Here is a 22,046-nt window from a genome sequence, read left to right as displayed (position 1 = left end):
AAGTCATGCGCAAATTAGGTTGCTCTGATTCATGGCACAGAGACTATCGGATTAGTGTTAACTTCGTAGTGTCTTGTTACTTATGATACAACAAAATATATGTTTTAAGGCAGATAACAATTAAACCAGGACCCTACAAACACATTTTAAGGTCCCTTTAAATAATTAAGAATAATATGGCACTTCTTTCAAATAGGGCAAATTTAAAGGAATGGTTCACCCATAAACTTTTTTTGTCTCTTAGCGTCAATAGTACTTTTATAAAGATAGTGGTACTACTGAAATTAAATTATTAGCGATAGTTTTCATTTTATAATTAAAATAAAATTTTCTATGGACAAAACCCTTAACCCCTATCTCTAAACTTCACTGTCGTGCTTTTCCAGACCTGCCAGATGACTGGCTGGTTTAAATAGCGTTTAGCCAATGAGATTTTAGCACTCCAAGCAGAAGAATTTCGGTCGGGTTTTTTTTTTTAGTCTGGCAATTTCGTCTTCAAGTATGTTTAGCTCTCGTTAGTCGTTTCGTTGATCAATTTGAATCAAAATTAATTGCCGAAATGCCAAGTTGTATTATAAAAGACTGTCAGAGTATTAACTCTAGGTGTGCGGTTAGTTTTTATACTGTTCCCGATCGCTGTAAGTACCCTTATAGTGCATCAAAATGTTTACGATATGCCACGATTCGCTAGCGTACTAGCTAGGCCTTTGCTACAGGCTTGACTACGGCTCTCTCTACGGGCGCTGCCAACATTGTTTATTATCTATGCTGCCAACGTACCTTGTCGCCGGTCTAGCGCTGAACCGCGTAATAGTTGAGTATACTTTTTAGTAGAAGCTTGTCCTATAGATACCTCGGCCAATAAGGTGGAGGACTGAATTAATATATGAGAGTGACGTATCGCACTCTCTCTGGCTTTGCGAAAAAGCACCATACAGGGGCGATAAGGTCCTAAATGCAATTAGTTTTTCTGATTTAATTTAAAATATACTTAATGTAAAATTTTTTCAACTCTCGAAATCTTGGTTTTGGATGTAAATAAAGGGATTACAGCAAAAAAAGTTTATGGGTGAACCATTCCTTTAACCAACAAATTACGTATTAGTGGCTGATGAGGGTTTTCCCATGAAGCCACACCTTCTGCGTCCATATCCATTACGTGAAATAACACGGGACAACTCGATTCACAATAAACGGTAAGTATTTTCATATACTCATGAGTATGAAGCTATTTCGGCTATTAAAATTAAAAATGAGAAGCAGTTCTCGGTTTAAATAAAACTTTGATTTTTTCGGCAAAAAAACCAGAAAATTGGTAACTTCAACTTCTTCTAGAATATTTATCATAAGCAATAAGGATTAAGTAGTCGAAAATTTATCGAATTGTAAACCGCGAATGATAAAATGATAATCGCTATTTGATATTCGCTTGAATATCAAAAAACATGCCAAACAAATACTGAGACGATTATTCATCTCGATATATTGGATCGTGTTCTTTGTTTTAGCTGAAGCATCGCCCATACTAAATTTATCACTGTAAAGATTAATGCAATAATTTATAATTGTATTTAAAGCCACTCTCGTGCTAGACGTGTGTCTGAAAATGATTTTGGCATCCTAAGTAATCGATATAGAATATTTTTAAAGCCAATTCAAGCTCTACCGGACAACGTTGTGACGATAGTTCTTGCGGCATGTACCATGCACAATTTCCTAAGAGCCAAAGTTCATAATTATGCACCAAACAATAGTTATGAAATTGTTTCGACTAAAAGCCTACAGCCCTTATCCAAGTTTGGGGTCAATAGCACAAAAGAAGCACAAGAAACGAGGGAAAATTTGAAAAGATATTTCCTGACAGTAGGGGCCGTGGAAAGACAAAAAAACTTTACTACATTTTAAAACACAAACTTTTTTTTAGGAATTTTTTTAATACAATATATATATATATATATATATATATATATATATATATATATATATATATATATATATATATATATATATATATATATATATATATTGAATAAAACTGAATACAGCGTAACCTTGTTGTCATTTTATTTAATCCTTGGACGAATCTTTATAAAGATGTTGGAAAACTACCTCCATAATTTTGATCTTAACGAAATCTTTACTTTTTGGTGAAAGTGGCGCCATGGTATGGGCTAGATGCATCCCAAATAATTCTTCAGGGTTTTGAAGTTTGTCATTTTGTGGAGCAGGAGTTTTAAGCATATTTATGCAATTTTCAATAAGTTCATTCTTCTTTTGTATTAAAGACGATTCTGACTTTCTGGGTCTAAAATGATAAATTTTTTTCTTCTTTGGAGGCGGTGTATTCATAGGCACTACAGCCTCGTCTTCCGATTCTTCCACTATTTCATGTTCAAAAATATCTTCTGCCTCATGTATACTATACATCTAATTAAGTTTAAACCGTTCGTCATAATTTTTATCGGAAGGTGTTTTTGAAGGGGTCTTAGTAACCACATTCTCTGGCGAGCTTTCCTTATCCTGAGATTGACATGGTCGTTCTAGGATAGGGTGTTTGTGATTAGGAATCCCAGGTATAAAAATGATGAGACCAGTTCAATATTGAGGGTGCGAAGTGTCGATATTGCGTAGTCCATAGTCTTTCGGCTGGGATTTAGAATCATCAATTTGGTCTTCTTTTCATTTGAGATTAGGTTCCGCATGAGGAGCTTCGTCTTAAGGCCCGTTCACATTACCCAAATTCAGTCAGCTGACAAACCCGATCTGACCAGTCAGGACAGATTGTCAGGCAATATGAACGTTTCACCCAACCGTACTATTGTCAGGTTCAAGCTCGGATTTTATTCGGGTAGGTAGGCGATTGGAGTCGGGCCGACTAAAGTCAGAGAGGGAGCAAACCAATCACAATAAGCCTTGGCTATTACGTCATGGGACACGTGCTGTTTTTCTTTCAGCTCGAGAGAGAGAACCGAGAGTATCGGCCATTATTTAATTTTATAATTAAAATGATTTCGGGCCTTGGCCACTTTCTAACATGGGTTAATTATTAGGTTTTGATGGTTGTTCCTCATTGAATATTATCAGAAGTAATGTAGAAAACTTCCCTACTATATTATTGACCTTTATTATGTTCTGAACTGCAGAAATTTAGTGGGAATAGCTTTTGATGCTCGTAAAAAAGTCGAATTTTTTCGAGAATATGAGTTTGAACATTTATGATCCAAAACAAATCACTCCTATTATTATGTACCACTTTGTACACCCTCTTGTGTTTCAAAGGTAGTCGACCCGACTGGTTGGGTGGTGTGAACGAGCGACCTGACTAGACTTAATTGGGTGACAAGTCGGCCTGACAAGTCTAGGATTTGTCAGCAGACTAAAGTTGGGTAATGTGAACGAGCCTTAGCTCTCTCCAAGAGCGGAGTCTCGACTGACTAACTAAAAGCGTAATTCACAGAGATTTTGATCGGAGGAGGAGAATGTAACATGGAGGCATAACACCCTGCCAGATCCAAGGAGTAGAAACTCCAGGAATCTTTATATCAAGAATAATAGTAACAACGTGAAAAAGAAGGTTACCCCGAGGAACCGTTAATGTTTTTAGCAGGGGTGAATTAATTGTTCAAGTATCACCAAATTTTCTTTTTTTTCCTATTTCTCGTCTTCTTGTTTCTTATGCTTATCTGCCAAACGGGCCAGTCTTCGGGCTACTCTTCTTTTCACCGCAGCCTTGCTCCTTCTTCCGGGACAATCCGATACGACGTGATCTCCCTGTTTGTGGCATCTCAAACAGATAACTGTATTTCGGATTAACGGGTGTTTAGCATCAGGAACTGCAGATGGATTGAGCTGTTTAGGGAAGTTTTTCGGTACCCAACACATTGCACCTAAACGTTCCCAGTTATCATCATCCTCATCAGGGTCCGGTAACGGTTGCCACTTATGGAAAGAAGGAAGTGGGAGAGGATTGGGAGAGGTGTTTATTCGGATTGAACCCGGGTTAGCGAGGGGTAGAGTAGCCGGAGGCAGATATGGTTTTAGCGAAAAGGGATCCACCGCTGGTATAGGGATAACCCCAGATGTTTCTTCTGGACAGGAAGAAACACACTTAAGGGGATAATCCCACTGGGCTCGACTAATTCTTGCATTTCTTCCAGGGGGACGTCCACAATCAATGGCTCTTCCTCATGAAAAGGATAATTGTCTGTCGAATGCCCCTGGGTGTAACACTTTGAGCACGAATCCGAAGAATTTGTGAACCGATTGGGCATATAATAGTCGCTTGCTACATGTCCGATGTCATTTCAATTTCGACAGTGTTCTATCTGTGTTTTGTCCGTTGGACAATACTTCTCCAATATGTTGATCGAGTTTTCCGTCAAACTTGTCGACTTTACTGTCGTGCACTCCTTCCTTTTAATGTCCTTAGGTAATTCAAACCACCATGTAGCCTCTTCAGCTTTTTTCGCCAACTATAAAGATCAGTTATTAATAGGGTCTCTTATTAGCTTGGGAGATAAACTCCCATGGGAAATATAGAGATTGGCTCTCGGGAAAAACAGAAATGTCCCCTGGTTAGATTCGGGATCTTATTATTTTGGAGGTAAACTTGGACCTCATATTTCGACCGTAATCGTTTATTATCAGGAGGTCGATAATAGATATCAACTTCATTACGTCCGGGTTGAACCGTCGCCCTCTTACACACCTCTCGTCGACATCCCAATTTAAAAGGTTCTAAATAAATATCGGGTAAGGTAGCCCTATTTAATCTAGGAGTTCTCATAGACTCTGATAACGTGGTCGATGAACTATCAGACACACGCAGCGATTGGGATTGCAATTGAGGAATCTGTTCCGGAACCAAAATCTCCTCTGAAAAGCCAGAAGAAGGTGAATGGTGTAACGCCGGTTCTGATACTGATTGTTCAGGCGTTATAATTTATTCCGTAAAACTGGAGGTTGACTTATGTGGTTCTGGTTCCTCGACTGATTTGTCATGATCAGACGGGGAAGCCTCCCCTGCCGCAGAAGGCGGACTATCATTAGTGGGATGATTGAGCTGGAAGGCTCGCATATCATGATAGGTATGGAGTAGGAGAGGAGGGTCTTCAAAAAGGGTCATGCCCGGTTCACTATCAGAGTCCGTTGGTTGATGTGAATCATCTGGAACTGCAGGAGGTATCGATTGATCCTCTGCTTGATCATCTAAAGTCATTGATGTCGACGTATGAGGGACATCTGGAATATCAGGAATGATCTGTTGATCGACATCCTGACCGTCCCGAGGCGGTGACGGTGAAGTAGAAGATGATGATGATTCAGATGACGTAGGTGAGGAAGTCGCCGTAGGAGCCTGGTGCATGGTACCACCGTTTGTTGCGGGACTAGACTCCGGAGCATCTGCAACGTTCGATTGTGAAGTGGGGGCATTTTCGGCATTGTCGAAGACGGCTACATTAGTCCAGTAGAGTTTAAGATGCTCTTGGTTTACTTTCCCTACATTTTACCCTGAGTTAGCGTCTTCTAACTCGTAGACTACGGGAGAATATTTAGCTACTATTTTAAAGGGACCTGGCCATTTGGGACTAAGCTTTTTCATAAGCTGACCTGTCGTACTTGATAAAGGATGTGTTTCCATCCATACTAATGTTCCTATCTCAAACTCTAGAGGGTCATGGCGGAGGTCATAGTATTTCTTCTGGTGAGCTTTGGCTAACTTAGATGATTCATTACTGAATTCTAATTGTTCCTTAAGAACCTTTAAAGCTTTACTACGACTGGGGTCATCAGGGTCCTGAATGGGTTCTTCAATTTCTAAATCCCAAGGGAGACGTGACTCCCGCCCTAAATTCAAAAAGAAAAGGGATCTGCCCGTGGTTTCATGGGGTGCATAATATATAGCAAATTGAAGAAGGTCTAGGGATTCATCTCATCTATGATGATGATTCCCTACATAGAATGATATTAGCTCGCCTATTACTCTATTTACTCTTTCAGTGGGATTTCCTTTAGGTGTATAGGGGGTGGTAAGCTTTGGATTAATTCTAAAAGCTCTGCAAGTTTGCAGCCAAAGTTTCGAAGTATATTGTCCCCTCTATCACTAAGGATAGCTTTAGGAGCTCCCCACCTAGTAATAATAGACTTGAAAGCCTGCACACAGGTCTTAGCTGTAATAGTCTTAAGTGGTATCATTTCCACGAATTTTGTCATGTAATCGACAAAGACTATTAAATATTTATAGTAGTGTCTATTTGAAGAGAAGGGTCCCATTATATCGACACTAATCTGGTCCCAAGGACTTGTTATTTCAGAGGGTTGCATAAGCCCTGGCTTTTTCCTATTTCTAGCCTTAAATTGTTGGCATAGTGTGCATCCTCTAACATAATCCTGGACATCACTAACTATAGTAGGCCACCAATATCTATATGTCACTTTACTAAGGGTCTTATCTTTGCCCCTGTGAGCTGATAGTGGGTGGTCATGTAATAACCTCATGGCTTCTAGCCTTAAACGATGAGGTAAATAAATTTTTTCAGGATAGTTTCTTTAAGGTCTTCTATAAAGAAGAACATTTTTTAATTCGAACATTTTATGCCTAACTGGGTTAGGTCCTAGCAAGAAATTGATAATAGGGGAAGCAAAAGGGTCTTCTCTTTGTGATTTTTTTACGTCTTCAAACGTAAAGACTGGATATAAGGTTCTAGGACCTGGAGATCGTATCGGACCTTCAACAGAATCACTAGAGGAAGTTGAACTACTACTACCGGTAGAATTAGAGCTTGTGCTACTACTAGTTGGATCCTGGTTACTAGTAGAATTAGAAGTAGAGGAGCTGAAATTTATGCTTAAAACGTTTATCGGGGCCCTTGACAAAGCGTCTGCTACTACGTTTTCTACTCCTTTTTATGCTTAATAGTAAAATCAAAGGTTTGAAGGTACATTGCGCATTTAACTAGACGAGAATTTGGTTCCCTGTTATTAAATAACCACTGTAAAGCCTGATGGTCAGTAAGGACAGTGAATTTACGACCTTCTAGAAAGGGCCTAAACTTCTTAACTGCCCAACAAATGGCTAAACACTCTTTCTCGCTAGTGGAGTACCTTGTATCCGCGTCTTTAAGTCCTGTACTAGCATAGGCTATAGAAACTGCTATGCGATCTTGTATTTGGGAAAGAAGGGCACCTAACCCTGCATCACTAGCATCTGTAGTTAAAATGCACAGGGAATCCCTTCTAAAGGAAGCTAAAGGATGAGCTTTACAAATTTCTTCCTTGATCTTTTCGAACGCCTGGTGCTGTTCGAAGCCCCAAATAAATTTTTGATCCTTCCTTTTAAGTTTATTAATAGGGGCTACTATGTGAGAGTAGTGATTAATAAATCGATTATGCCAACCTGCCATCCCTAAAAATCTCTGTACTTCCTTTACATTTTTAGGTGGAGGGAATTTTTCAATGGCTTCGATTTTTTGAAGGATCTATATACACTCCTGTTTCATTGACTATGTGACCGAATATAGTAGCTTCTTTCTGAGCGAAACGATATTTTATCAACTGTAGGGTGAGACCCGCTTCCTTTAATTTATTTAAGACATATTCTAAACACGTTAAATGTTGATCCCAATCCTCGCTAAGAGAAATTAAATCAACTAAATAGTCGATTAGTTGGAAGTAATCTGCGTCTCTAAAAATTTCGTCAATTAAACGCTGGAAAGAGCTAGGGGCGTTACAAAGCCCAAAAGGGAGTACATTAAACTCGTACTTTCCCATATGAGTCACAAAAGCAGGTTTTTTCTCTACTCTTAGGGTGAATTTCCACTTGCCAAATTAAGGTCAAGTGTTGTAATGTATTTCGGTCTTCCTACCCTAGCTAACATGTCCTCTATATTAGGCAAAGGATAAGGGTCTTTGACGGTAACACTGTTTAGTTTTCTATAATCAATACAAAACCTATAGGGTTTACCCCGTTTTGTTTGATCAACTAAAACTACGGGCGAAGCCCAAGGAGATACAGAGTGTCTGATTATCCCGTCATCTAGCATTTCCCTGATATGTTGTTCAATTATTTTCCTCTTCTGGTCATTAACACGATAAGGCTGAGATTTTATAGGTGGACTATTACCCGTATGAATCTCATGGAAGACTAGTCCTGTTCTTCCTACTTTATCCGAAAACAACTCAGGAAATTTCAATAAAAGGGATTCTAATTGATGACGTTGTTCATCAGAGATAGGGGCTGCGGAAACTGCGTCCCTAATACTATTCACAATCTCCATATCTGTTGGATCCTTTTCTGATGGAAGTGAAAAAGGGATCTTTAAGTTACCCACTAAACATTGTGACGATTCAAAATCTAACTTGACCCTGTTTTCTTCAAGGAAATCTTGACCCAATATAAAGTCACTATTGAGGGAAGGAACTATGTAGAATTTAAATTTAAATTGTTTCTCACTTTCGGTTGACTTAAGAGTAAACTCAAGTACGTGAGAACCTTTTGTAAAAGTATAACGGCCATCGCCCCAAACTACACAATCTAATTGTTCATCTTCAGGTAATTCAGAAGAATTTATATATTTACAAATTTTCTGCCACTGATCTAAACTGACAAAAGAGGCATCGGCCCCACTATCTAATTTAGCGTGAACTGGCGCGTGTTCAAACGTAACGGGAATGCTAACCCTTTTATAAACTGAACCTTTCCTGACGGATTCAATCCTCAGGGGGAACGCGACACACTTTTTGGTAGGGGAATTTATTGGGCACCGGGAGAGGGACCACGAGGGACCTCTCCCGTCTGGGCTCCCCCCGACTTGCTAATCTTTTTTTTTTCTTGACAGTCGGGTGCAAGATGACCTGGTTTTTGGCAATTATAACATGTGATAGTACGTGTAGATGGGTAGGACAAGGCCAATTGACGACCAGCAGATTTTGATCCCTGAGTATTGCATCTAGTATAGTATCTTTGACTATTTGAAGTGTTAGCCTTAGCTTTGGTTCTAGAGTCTAAAGGTTTTAAGGGATTTTCCCATTGAGGAGAAGTAGGAGGATAACAAGGGCTTTGACAATGCCCGGGGGAACACTGACTATGGGCGGAGCCTTTATTAGCTGGGCAAGAACACTCAGCTGTAACCTTAGGTTTAGGGGGTGATTTCGTCTTTTCCCTTTTTCAGCATTCTTTTTCCTAACTTCGATATCCTTTTCAATTGTTTTACAGGATTTCCTTAATTGTTCCATTGTACTAAATTGCAAGAAAAGGAGACGAGTTCTTAGTTCATCCTTTAAATTGCTCTTAATAATAGGAACTAAATCCTTTTCGGAAAGAGGATGGGTCATCCCTAAATTTAACTTCATAACTTCCCCGAAAAAATCTTCTACCGATTCCTTATCTTTCTGACTCCTATGGGAAATCTCTATTTTAAGCTTAGAATCAACTTCAGAGTCTCTAAACTGAGCCTTAAAGTGTCTTTTGAATGTCTTCCAAGCTAAATGAGGACGAGCAGGGTTTGAATTACAAATATCGTCATATTGAAGGATTAAATCCCTGTACCAATATAAGGCATGCCCTCGTAAAAGGAGAGGCAATGCAGCTATCCTATCTTCATTCGATAGCTTGTGAAATTTGGCATATTCCTCAAATGCAGCTAAAAATTCAGAGGCATTATCATAAACGTTAACCGTTCTGGAGGCTCGATAGGGACTTTTTCCGTCTGGGGAATTGAACTTCTATTTATTAAGGAGGGTAGATCCCTAACTAATTTATCCAAACTTGTAGCTATAACTTTATTTATTGCTACATTCTGAGCCACGGCATTAGCCTGTGTGCTAGAATTATCTGCCAAGGTTTGGAGTAAGGGTAATATAAAGGATCGTAATTCCTCGTTGGTAGTGTCTGGTCCAAATTGAGGGACTTGTCGGGACGGAGACAATTGGGTTCTGATAGTTCTAACTCTAGGATTAGGTAATCTGGTTGAAAAACTAAGTTTAGACTTAACACTTTTGGACGCTGATTTAGGAGGAACATGGGAATCAATCCCAGTTTGAGGAGGGAAATTTGAGGGAGTTGAACTTCCCTGGGGAGCGGGAATGCTCTTATGAGGGAATAGTTGGTAGGGAGAAAATCCCAATACTGAAGGGGCGGCCGTCCTCTTTCTTGTATCAGAATCCTCTTCATCCTTCTCTTCTTCAATACGAAGAATCCGGTTAAAATTCTCCAAAGGATCATCTGTTTCTGGCGGTGCTAGCGTGTCGCCATCGTCTCCCGCAGAGGCAAACAGATCTTCTTTTGATTGGTCTTCCCTTTTATTTAATGTTGAATCAACCTCCTCATCCTCAGATGTTCGAGGCGACCTCCATGTTTTATTGTCCGAGTAGGCCATTATTTATTTAATTAAGTTAAGTTTACAATGGTCAAAATAGTCAAACAAGTTAAGTTTACAATGGTCAAAATAGTCAAACAAGTTAAGTTTATAGAAATAATCATGTAAGTTATCTAAATTCAGTATATTAATTGAAAAGATAATTTTATTTTTAATTTATTATTTAAATTAATTATGATTTATTAAGATTTAATTTAATTTAATTTAATTATCTTTAATCATTTACCTTCGTGGAAGCCAAGGCTTACCCTAGTAGCACAAAATCGTTGGGCCACCAGCTGGTGGGTTACTACTGGCCCAACACTGGTGGCAAAGCCTTGGCAAGAAATTGGCCATGTCCTACTTGGCAAACTACTGGCTCGGTGCTGGGGTTGCTAAAATTTGCCAACTGCTTGCCTAGACTTATCCACCTATCTACCATCCTAAGAAATAATTTTTGCCACATCTTTTCTTTTAGTTTACCATCACCGACCCCACTCCCAGCCTACCTATCACCACTACTCAATCCAAAGGCTCCCCTGTTTTAATCCACCTCTCAACTAACTAATTCGCCAACACTTTACCAGAACGTAAGATAACATTCAGCCTACACGTAATCACCACGTATACACTCACATGGCCTACTCTCTGCCACCAATCATTCAACCATTCAAAATACAGCTTTTCACCATTGATCCAATTGTTTGTCTTGCATGTAACCACTATTGTACCAACTGTTTGGCCAATTCGTTACCACCACTAACCCAATCCTTTAGCCTCCACTCTATTGGCGTATAACCACTCGCTCAGCCTACATATTTTCACCACTTATCCAATAGTTAGGCCATTATTTATCCAAACTTTCACCCTTATTTTTTACACCACTGACCCATCAATTTCTCTGCACTATACCAACAGTGAAACAACACTTGGCCTAAATGGTACCACCACTTCGCCTATATTTCCCAACCAATGGTCCTACATTATCCTACAGATTATACAACTTTTTTCTTTTAACCTACACTTATCATCTTCAATATATACATAAATTACCACAAATTACGTAGGCCTCCAATTATTTATAATGAATAATTAAATAATGTTAAATATCGTGAATTAACTGAAAACGTTTTAATCATTTTAAATGAAAGTTTCGTCACATAAATTGTTTAAAAATTTATTCAGTATCTGAACCAGATGACTGTCCATAAGAGTCTTCTTCAGCAGTTTTTTGTTTCACTTCCTCAGCCTTCTTTCTTCGTTTGGCACGACCACCATTTCTGTCAAATGCTCCTTTCAGATACTTCTTAATTGCATCTTCAGCCTGGAATTCCTTCAATCCTTTGAAATTCATTTGTACCGCCGCTGAAATGTACATAATTCCCAATTTGAAATCAAGAATTATATAATATCCTAGCATTTAGCTTACCAACAAAAACGTTTTTAAGTTCTAATTGAACGAAAGGGTACTTCTTCTCTGAACCAACCCAGTTGAATTGGAGAGTTACTTCGTGTGTCAATACCTTATTAAACAACTTCTGACAGCAATTTTTTACTTTTTACCTCCATAGGATGCAAACATTTTCACCTGTTAAAGATCAGTTTTAAAACTGAAGTTATACATGGTTTTCGAGAAGATTGAAAACTCACAGTTTTTCTCTTAATTACTTTATCCATCAATAGTCTCTCGACTAACTTCACGTCTTGAAGTGAAGCAAGCGGTAGGTCAGGAAATTCTTCTATCTCAATTAACTCTTGAGAAATTGCGGTTGTACTTTCTTTAGAATTATTCAGTAATGTATCCATTTTGGTATTTAAGCCTGTTAGCATCAAAATCACCGTTTGCTTGAATTTTTTCATCACTTCGACCTGTTAATTTGAAGCAATTAAATATGATCAACTTTATGATAAAATTTGAAGGGACAAAGAACAAATAAGAGTTATTTTTAGTCTATTAAGGATGCTAAAATATTTATAGAAATATTAGAATAATTTGTAATTAATTTTCTAATTTTTTATTTCTGCCCGCTAAGCCTAACACCATTTTGCAACAAAATATTCCTATGTAAAATTTAATGAGACAAAGGAATTTTCCATGATAGCACAATAATTTATATTGCTCGTGGAAAGTTCGTGTCTTATGAAATTATACATATCAAAAACTTTATGACAAAATGGCGTTAGGGCTATCGAGTTGAAATCAAAACTTTGAAAATTATTCTGAATTAACGAGAAAGTTTTAGGGGTGAGTTATCCTGATGTTTTCTACGTCTGTCTACTCTAATCAGCCCATCCCATGGGATGTTGTTGATGCTACAAAACCAAAAAAAAAAACAAAAAGATACCTTTTAAGTAATCCAAGTTATTGGAGTTTATACGTGCTTCTGGTGATCTACCTAGAGATGAAGCTAATTAAAAGACGATCAGTTAGTTTTTACTGAAACTAGAATAACTATAATTACTATAATAACTATCCAAAGGTCTTCTACCATCAAATTCCAGTGAAGCCGTAGTATGCATTGATGTTCTTGGTGTTCCAGTGTTAAGAGCTAAGTCTGCACTAGAACGGGTTAGAGAATTTCCTTGAGGCCTGCTTATGGGAGAGCTCCATTCTTGTAGAGGCACAGAAGTGCCTGCATTTAAGCGATTATTTTCTTCGAATGCAGACAACAGCCGTTTATTTCTGGAATTCCTTTCCTGGTTCGAAAAAACTTCATCGCCATTATTTTTATTACCCCTGTTATTTTTAACGGGCGATAGATCTCTCAGACTCAAACGACTCTTTGACGCTTTAGATGGTGAAACAGTTAGAAGACGTTGGTGAATTGTTTTGGATTTTGAAGGCGAAAAGATTTTTCTTTTTTGTGACATGGTACTCTTTTCAAAATTTTGGTTTCTTTGAGATTTTGACAAATCCTGGCAATTGTCATTTTTTCGTTTGTGATTTTCTTTGGCTACAGAAGAAACACTTTCCTTCTGAACGTTTCCTACAGAACTTTTTCCAGCGTAGGTTTTACTAGTAGCGCGTTTTTTTCCAGAATTACCGCGTTCAACATGAGTTCTAGAAGAACAATCATATTGGCCATCTGAAGAATCTAAATCGTTGCTGGAGTGCACTGAGGAAATACTAGTTTGTTGATTGGTTATGCCTGGACTGTTTTCTATTACCAATGGTGCAACTAGCTGTTCTACAAGCATTGAAGGAGAGTCACCATTATCTTTCGATAAATTGTCTACATCACTGGGTTTAGATGAGATATCAGCAATGTTGGATTTAACAGGGAAATTAATAGGCGAACTCTCTTTGTGGTAAGAGTTAGAGGGTGTAACACCTTCCAAAGACTTAGCTTGGGGAGAAACTACAATTTTGGAGAGCAAATTCTCTCTGTCGCAAGATTGAGACGAAAAATCTATTGCATTGGATTCTGAAGGTGAATCAATGTCATTGCATACAAAGGGTGAATCATCCCTATATTTTGTCTTGGACGTATCTTTTTTATCAAGTCTCGGAGATGAATTGCAAATTCGTGATTCCGCGCTACCTTTTCGACTATGATTTAATAGAGAAGCGTCTGCGCTTCCTAGAAACGAACTGCCCACTAGTTTTTTAAGTCAAAAGAAAATATTAGAAAAGGAAAGGCTCAAAAATCAAAGATATGTGATGAAATTTTTACTTTCAGAAAGTGTTTGGCTACATCGGTTGCCAACATTTTCTCCGCTAACTGCAATTAAATAAAAAGTCACTCAAGACCACTATCTCTGAAGTATAGTATAATTGTTAATTACGCACATTTTGATGTTGGAATAGGGGGCGCCTCTGGTAGTGAAATCTTTTTTCGCCCCTTCGTTTTTTTCTTTATCTTGGAGTCAGTAGAATCATTGGAACAATTAGTATCAGAATCAGAATTTTCCAAACAATTAGCCAAGCTTTTATTTGAAACAGTAGTGCTCCGTCTCTTCCCTCGACCGAATTCCCCTTCGCTTGCTAAGTCTGAAGTTACTTCTGACTTTTTGAGGTGCTCCCGTGCACTTTTGTACAGGGCTTTTTAAAAATGTATTAAAATTTACAAATTTAGAGTCGAAAGCTCAATATATTACTACATACCAGTCTGCAATAGAATTTTTCCCTCATAAAGAATCCAATCTGAATCTGGTTTTGCTGAAGTAGATATTAATTTTGTTATCTCTTTGTGCAGTCTTTGTGGTGGCCAGTAGCAAGACTCTTCGTTTAAGCACCATGACTTTGGAACAGCCTCAACTGTTCCTTCAGCGAACGCAAATATCACGAACATCTAAATATAACCAAAAAAATCCCTAGCTAAGATTTCAAACTTCGTCCATCTCTTTGGACAATTTATACACCCTCTTACAGGAAACTGTGAAAGGAATTTATTAAAGAGTCTATTGCACTAATGATAATGTAGAAGGGGAATAATTGAGGCCATAGAATTGTTTTCATGTAAAGTAAGAAAACATTTTTGTTCAAATAAGTTTAAAGAATAAGATTTCACTCGCTTTGAAATTCTAGCTTTAAACATGCCTAGCTTAGACGAGGGTAAAGGATATGAAAAAATGTCATCATGGTACTTGCAGATACTCCCAGCTAACATTACATCGTTACATTTAGTTTTATAGATATGTTTAATCTTAATAATTTCACCTGTGTTCAATTTAACACAACTATCTGCCAAACGTGTCGTTAAAATATAGTTCTGGGTTTGCAGCTTTTTAAAAGACTGTGCATCATATGGAACATTTTGGCTCCTGTCTTTAAATGGTTGTTTAAGAACTAAACCGTCAGTGCGATGTTTTGTAGAATAAAGTTTTTGACCTTCATTTAAGCGTTTGCACAATTGTTGCAAGGGCTTACTTGGGGATCGTAACTTTTTCTTTAAGAACTGCAAATGATTCTCAAATGGAAAAGCGCTATATGCATCCAAAGGGCCAAATCTTTTAACATCTGCAGCTATATGCGTTAAACTGTGCACATTTAAACTAACAAATTTTTGGCCATAAAAATCAGAGCAAGAGAAAACGTACAATTCGAGAAGTTGAGCGGCATAATCAACGAGTGTTCTGCTTAAAGTTGGTGAAGCTAAGATATAAACTGCACATTGAAGCAATCTGAAATGATCCATTACATCATTGGCAACAATCCCCTTACACACGACTGGACCAGTATACAAAAGAAACTGTCGAAATTCAGTTGCTTTCCAACGATCTACATGTTTAAGTGATCTTGGTTTTCTTGCAAACTCACTGGGGATATGTGGTATACACGCGTTTAACCTTGATGATAGCTCTGTAACTTGCTGAGTACTAAGCCTGACAACGAATTTGCCTCTTTTAATCCATGCTCTTAAAAATCTCTTAGTTACTCCTAAACATAAAAAGTGCATGTAATCTAACGGAAATTGGACTACTAAATCGATGTCTAAAAGTTCAAGGGGTGAACGAGCGCCTCTTAAATGATGTTCCTCGTTACTCTGATTTCGGAATGAGATATTAGTTCGAAGAGAAACATTCTCTTCTGTTATATCTTGCAGGAAAATCATGTTATGATCTAGCATAAACCCCTGAATAGTGCACTTGTCACAAGAATAGTATCCCGTATGACCCTTTGTGTTTTTGATAAAAGACCTGGCTGGAGTATCCAAAATAAAGGGCCCATCTAGTTTACATATGAAAGACTTTCCACCATAAATAAACCCATTTTCACTGAGATCTAATAATTCCTTGATAAAGTTATCTAGATATTCAGCAAGTGATCCCGGTTTCGTATCACCACAAAAAACGCCTACTGGAAATACATCTCCAACAATGCCATGCTTAAAACTAAACACGCCTACCAAAATAGGCCAAAAATTGGTGGTTGAGCTATCAGTTAAAGGAATACCATCAATGTTTGTTGCAAATGAAATAGGCTCATCATAATCAGGATGCAAATCCAAAAATGTTTTCAAGCCAATTTTAAAACCAATGTGCCAGTACTCGCCATTGGCCACTTTCGAAATTCCCGAAGTTTGCCTAATAGTTTTTAGAAGTGTTCGAGAATCTTTGGGTAACTCATTGTGACCGTGATCTTTAAATATTTTAAGCAAGCTGTTAACTTTAACTGTATCTACATTGTGGTTAATGATCCATTCTCTAAGGTCTTGGGCCAAATCAGAAGGTTCTTCATCAGAAGAACTTGAACTAGAAGTGGTTATGCCACTTGAAAAGTTGTCAAAGCTATTATCAGAACTCTCAGAACTATCAGATGTAGCAGAAATATCAAACACCATATCCCCATCTTTATCACTTTCACTGAAGCTTTCCCTAATATAACCCTCACTCTCGCATACAGTATTAGTTCCATTTCGTAAATCTTCAACATAAGTAACACAATTATTTTCAGATATAGACTGCGGATATTCGGATATCCTATCAACTACACTTTTCAAATATTTAGCTCTGTTTCTCCTCAATTGCCGTTTACTGAGTGTAACTTTTTCTATAGTAAATAAAATTAAAAATAATAATAAAAAAATAACTACCCCTTTTAAATAAATTAACCGAACCCCATATATCCCTTTAAAACAAATAATTGCCCCGTTTATCCCTTTAAAACAAATTAAATGCCCCGTTTATCCCTTTAAAACAAATTAAATGCCCCGTTTATCCCTTTAAAACAAATTAAATGCCCCGTTTATCCCTTTAAAACAAATTAAATGCCCCGTTTATCCCTTTAAAACAAATTAAATGCCCCGTTTATCCCTTTAAAACAAATTAAATGCCCCGTTTATCCCTTTAAAACAAATTAAATGCCCCGTTTATCCCTTTAAAACAAATTAAATGCCCCGTTTATCCCTTTAAAACAAATTAAATGCCCCGTTTATCCCTTTAAAACAAATTAAATGCCCCGTTTATCCCTTTAAAACAAATTAAATGCCCCGTTTATCCCTTTAAAACAAATTAAATGCCCCGTTTATCCCTTTAAAACAAATTAAATGCCCCGTTTATCCCTTTAAAACAAATTAAATGCCCCGTTTATTCCTTTAAAACAAATTAAATGCCCCGTTTATTCCTTTAAAACAAATTAAATGCCCCGTTTATCCCTTTAAAACAAATTAATTGCCCCGTTTATCCCTTTAAAACAAATTAATTGCCCCGTATATCCCTTTAAAACAAATTAATTGCCCCGTATATCCCTTTAAAACAAATTAATTGCCCCGTATATCCCTTTAAAACAAATTAATTGCCCCGTATATCCCTTTAAAACAAATTAATTGCCCCGTATATCCCTTTAAAACAAATTATTTGCCCCGTATATCCCTTTAAAACAAATTAATTGCCCCGTATATCCCTTTAAAACAAATTAATTGCCCCGTATATCCCTTTAAAACAAATTAATTGCCCCGTATATCCCTTTAAAACAAATTAATTGCCCCTGTATATCCCTTTAAAATAAATTAATTGCCCCTGTATATCCCTTTAAAATAAATTAATTGCCCCTGTATATCCCTTTAAAATAAATTAATTGCCCCTGTATATTCCTTTAAAATAAATTAATTGTACCTGTATATCCCTTTAAAATAAATTAATTGTACCTGTATATCCCTTTAAAATAAATTAATTGTACCTGTATATCCCATTAAAATAAATTAATTGTACCTGTATATCCCATTAAAATAAATTAATTGTACCTGTATATCCCATTAAAATAAATTAATTGCCCCTGTATATCCCATTAAAATAAATTAGTTGCCCCTGTATATCCCTTTAAAATAAATTAGTTGCCCCTGTATATCCCATTAAAATAAATTAGTTGCCCCTGTATATCCCATTAAAATAAATTAGTTGCCCCTGTATATCCCATTAAAATAAATTAGTTGCCCCTGTATATCCCTTTAAAATAAATTAGTTGCCCCTGTATATCCCATTAAAATAAATTAGTTGCCCCTGTATATCCCTTTAAAACAAATTAACTGCCCCGCATATCCATTTAAATATATTGCACTGTATATCAAACTATCTTTGAATATACACTAACCTTACTCAAAATTAATTTCTCATTCTTTTGAGATCAAACTAATATTTCAAACAAAACATTAAGCTTAATCTAAAATAATGTTGAAAGCTATCTTATTTTAACACTTCATGAAAGGATGTTATACACTTAATAAAGCATCAGAGTCAAACTTTTTTACAGTGCCTGAACTCCCTCAGCTATCTATAAACTAATGTACACCTTTTGAAACCTCATATTTTCTCACCACCCCCCAGCAATATTGTGGAGCTATTACTGCATGCAACTATGAAAGATTTTACTCAAACACTAAGAGGAGAAAATTCCTCCCTTCCTTTACAGTAAAGATGGCAGTGTTGCCAACAGCTTTCGAAATCAATTCGGCTTATATCTAGCTCCAAATTGGCTAACTTTTTGTACTAAAAATGACTGGCAACACTGGGGTATTGCCCCGTTATTGAATATAAAAATTCAAATTATTCAAATAAATTTGAAATCCGTCAGAAATTAATTTGAAACTTAACGAAACACTAGCTAAGCGAGACTTATGGGATTTCTAAATATATATTTAAGTAATTAAATATTCATAACCTTTTAAAAATTCCACTTAGGCCTTTGTGTGTTTTCCACAATCGTAGATAATCCTTCCAAAAAGTAAAATATTGGGCAAAAATTATTTCAAGTACAGTGAAATACTAATATTTAATAAAATATATTTACCTTAAAATTTTTCAAGTCGAAATGGCAACGACCACTCGTTGTAACCTAGTCCGGAAAAAATTAAATCGGTACCGTACTGAAAATATGACTAGAGCAAAATGGCGACGACTACTCGTTGACCTGACCGTTGTACACGCGTCTGACTCCGAAATATAAATAAACCGCCCGGTATCGTACAAGGCGCACCGTTTCAACTTGAATACTTCTTCGTACAAAGAAAAGTCGCAGCACGCGTGATACACCGAAAGCGTTTTACTAAAAAAGACGGAGATAGACTGGTTTCGCAGCCTCCGTAGTGATTTACTGTTGTGTTGAAACCTCGCTACAAGAATAACCCATTCACCACGTGTGTTCGTGGAGAGAAAGGGGAATGGAAATTTTGGAAAGGAGGGAACATAAAAAAACAAAGATAGGAGCTTGAAAGTTGAAAGGGAAAAGATCATTCAGCCTGTTCACAACCAAGGAGGATTAATAGGATTAGAAGCGGTAGAGCGACTCCAAAATTGTTGTTCATAGGTTATGCCTCCAGCTTTCATAACTCCATTGGTGAAAATAAAATAGCGCAAAAAATTGTCAATAGTACTCCCTTCCAACGTGATTTTACATTAAGTATCATTCCGCCTAATATTTCGCTATAAAATAGAGCTTGCTTTCACAAATATCAGAAGAAAATAGGGGAAGTACGTATTCGTACCTTTAGCTAGTGCAAGTCGTCCTTCTCTCCCAGAAACAAGCTATCGCTTTAAATTGGCCAATCAGAGATAGGCAGAGAACCGATAGAAATTTTTGAAGGTGCGCCACCATACCGTGAGAAACCGAACTACAGAGTATAGACGACGATTTCCGTCCTTCTTTCGCCCCAGTAGATTGATATTGAAAGTTATCGTTCAATTAAGAGTTAAAAATGGATAGTTCTGTCCAGTGTAATTTAGTATATCGGGAAACTAGTGACAAGAAAAGCCAGATTAAGGCAAAACTAAAGGTATTCAAGTAGATTTTTCGCCAAATTCGAGTGACTCGTTAAGCCTCGGTCATAGTAAACTGAAGAAGTCTAATATAAAGACACTACCAGAAGGATCAACAATAGCAGACGAACCTTCGAAGAAAATAGTTTCTTGTATTCATCCGCGGTTTCCCGCCAAAAAAAGCGGATATTCAGTGGCGCGAAAAAACCGATAAAGTGACGTCTCGCGAAATAGCTAAGAATACGTACTTCCCCTATTTTCTTCTGCAAATATATATAAAAAACAAAGCATATGTTTTTGATAGGCATAAAATCGGTTCGGTTTTTTTCCTTTTGCTCTATTTAAAATTGAACAATTAATATGTGGTTTTTTAAAAGATAGCGATAATGCAAGTAAATTGAATTTTGTACTTTTAGATGAATTAATATTATTAAATAGGTTTTTGTATGGAATGTTTTAGAGGTGCCAACCCTTCCCCATCAGATATCCGCCAAAAAACCAGCACCCATAATGGGCCGCAGACTTTTAAAAAACATTTTAACGTTAATAAAATTTTAAGAGTTTTTCAATATCACTATGAATTAGATTATCATGGTTAATTGCTAATATTAATCAATATAATAATTATTTATGTCGGCTTGTAGATAAAGATGATGGGCTTACGGTGGCAACGAGGTGGGATTTCCAACACTATGCCAGTAGGAAATGTAATTTAAAAGAAAAGCGTTTTGATTTATATATGAAAAGTAGCTATAATGCAAATATATTCTCTTTTAACATTATGGAATTCATAATATCTCTTATTCAAAGATGTTAAGTTGAAAAAATGCATCAAAACAATTACGATGGCGGTTAACTGACGGTTATATGCTGGCAGATTTTATTTACGGGTGGCTTTGAACATAAAGCCAGCAGTATACCATTGCCAACGGTCAACCAACCAAGCCGCCCTTTTCCCAACCTTTTGCCAATAGGCCTGTGCTACTAGGGTGAACAGATACCTCACTCGAAATCCCAATCACAGCGTGTGTCTGACAGTTCATCGACCACGTTGTCTGAATCAATGAGAATTCCTCGTCTAAACAGGGCTACATTACCCGACATTTATTTAGAACCTTTTAAATTGGGATGGCGACGAGAGGTATGTAAGAGGGCGACGGTTCAGCCCGGAGGTAATGAAGTTGACATCTATTACCGACCTCCTGATCATAAAAGATTGAGGTCACCTTATGAGGTTCAAATTTACCTTAATAGTAATAACTTCCCGAACCTAAAAAGGGAATATTTCTGTTTTTCCCGAGAGCCAATCTCTGTTTTCCCTTGGGAATTTATTTCCCAAGCAACAAAAAGAAAATACTAAAAAACTAATGTTAGATGACCGATGATACTTTGATCCTCCGTAAGGAGAGCCTAATATCACGGTAAAATGGAAGCCCTTCGGGTATGAAGATGGAACAGAAGCTCAGGCAGCACCAATGAAGAAAAAATCATCATTCATTTTTGTGAAGGAATTTAAATATACCTATACCCCTGCTAATGATTTTTAGGGTTCCTCGGGGTAACCCTAAACTGAAAAAAAAAACTTGTGATACTAAATAGGTGCCGTACCCCTGCTAAACTGTTCCGGGTTCTTCGGGGAAACCCTTTTTTCCATTTTGTTAAGAGTTCCTAAAGAGGGGGGATGTAACATGGCTGCCAGATTCCTGGAGTTCTACTCCTTGGATCTGGCAGGGTGTTATGCCTCCATGTTACATGCTCCTCCTCCTAGCCTAATCTCTTTGATTTTTCTGTTAATACTGTTACTAGACAGCTCTCGGACAAAGCGGTTGATCTTTTTGTTTTGGTTGTATAAACTGTCAAATGTACGGTTAAGTTGGGTTTATCCCTTGTTTCTTTATATTAATAAAATATTGGAAGACTTGTCTTCTACTTTGGATATTTAAAGTGAGTTGTCTTTATTCTTTTTATGGCCCTCGGGAGCTTTCTCCCTTAGTTAAA

General features: G+C 37.2%; 1 protein-coding gene and 1 long non-coding RNA gene across 2 annotated transcripts; both read right to left on the bottom strand.

Annotated features, from left to right (window-relative positions):
* Positions 1–11,516: 11,516 nt before the first annotated feature.
* On the bottom strand, positions 11,517–12,177 carry LOC149630045 (uncharacterized). The gene is made up of 3 exons (XR_016374291.1): positions 12,006–12,177; positions 11,785–11,943; positions 11,517–11,720 (listed from the first exon to the last, which is right to left on the bottom strand). It is a non-coding gene; the product is annotated as an uncharacterized LOC149630045 (long non-coding RNA).
* A 393-nt stretch (positions 12,178–12,570) lies between these two features.
* Positions 12,571–19,616, bottom strand: LOC149630044 (uncharacterized). Its single transcript, XM_089851332.1, has 8 exons — positions 19,084–19,616; positions 18,955–19,007; positions 14,461–14,647; positions 14,146–14,397; positions 14,030–14,077; positions 12,845–13,954; positions 12,701–12,763; positions 12,571–12,575 (listed from the first exon to the last, which is right to left on the bottom strand). The coding sequence occupies exons 3-8, from the start codon at positions 14,645–14,647 to the stop codon at positions 12,571–12,573; spliced, it is 1,665 nt and encodes a 554-aa protein (XP_089707458.1). The 5' UTR covers positions 18,955–19,007; positions 19,084–19,616.
* Positions 19,617–22,046: the final 2,430 nt, after the last annotated feature.

This window comes from Phalangium opilio, unplaced genomic scaffold (assembly GCF_054372755.1).
Source record: "Phalangium opilio isolate 3A_F unplaced genomic scaffold, DU_Popi_V2 ptg000104l_1, whole genome shotgun sequence".
In the NCBI taxonomy this organism is placed as follows: domain Eukaryota; kingdom Metazoa; phylum Arthropoda; class Arachnida; order Opiliones; family Phalangiidae; genus Phalangium; species Phalangium opilio.
The sequence above is the reverse complement of the archived record's forward strand: the minus strand, read 5'-3'. Positions and strand labels throughout refer to the sequence as shown.

Bases quoted from the DNA above. Each gene is read 5' to 3' on its own strand.
- LOC149630044 (XM_089851332.1), bottom strand. From the start codon at position 14,647: ATGTTCGTGATATTTGCGTTCGCTGAAGGAACAGTTGAGGCTGTTCCA. The intron at 14,398-14,460 runs GTATGTAGTAAT...ATTTTTAAAAAG, and splicing joins AAAAATTCTATTGCAGACTG to CCCTGTACAAAAGTGCACGG. The intron at 12,764-12,844 runs GTAGAAGACCTT...TCTTTTAATTAG, and splicing joins GGCTTCACTGGAATTTGATG to CTTCATCTCTAGGTAGATCA.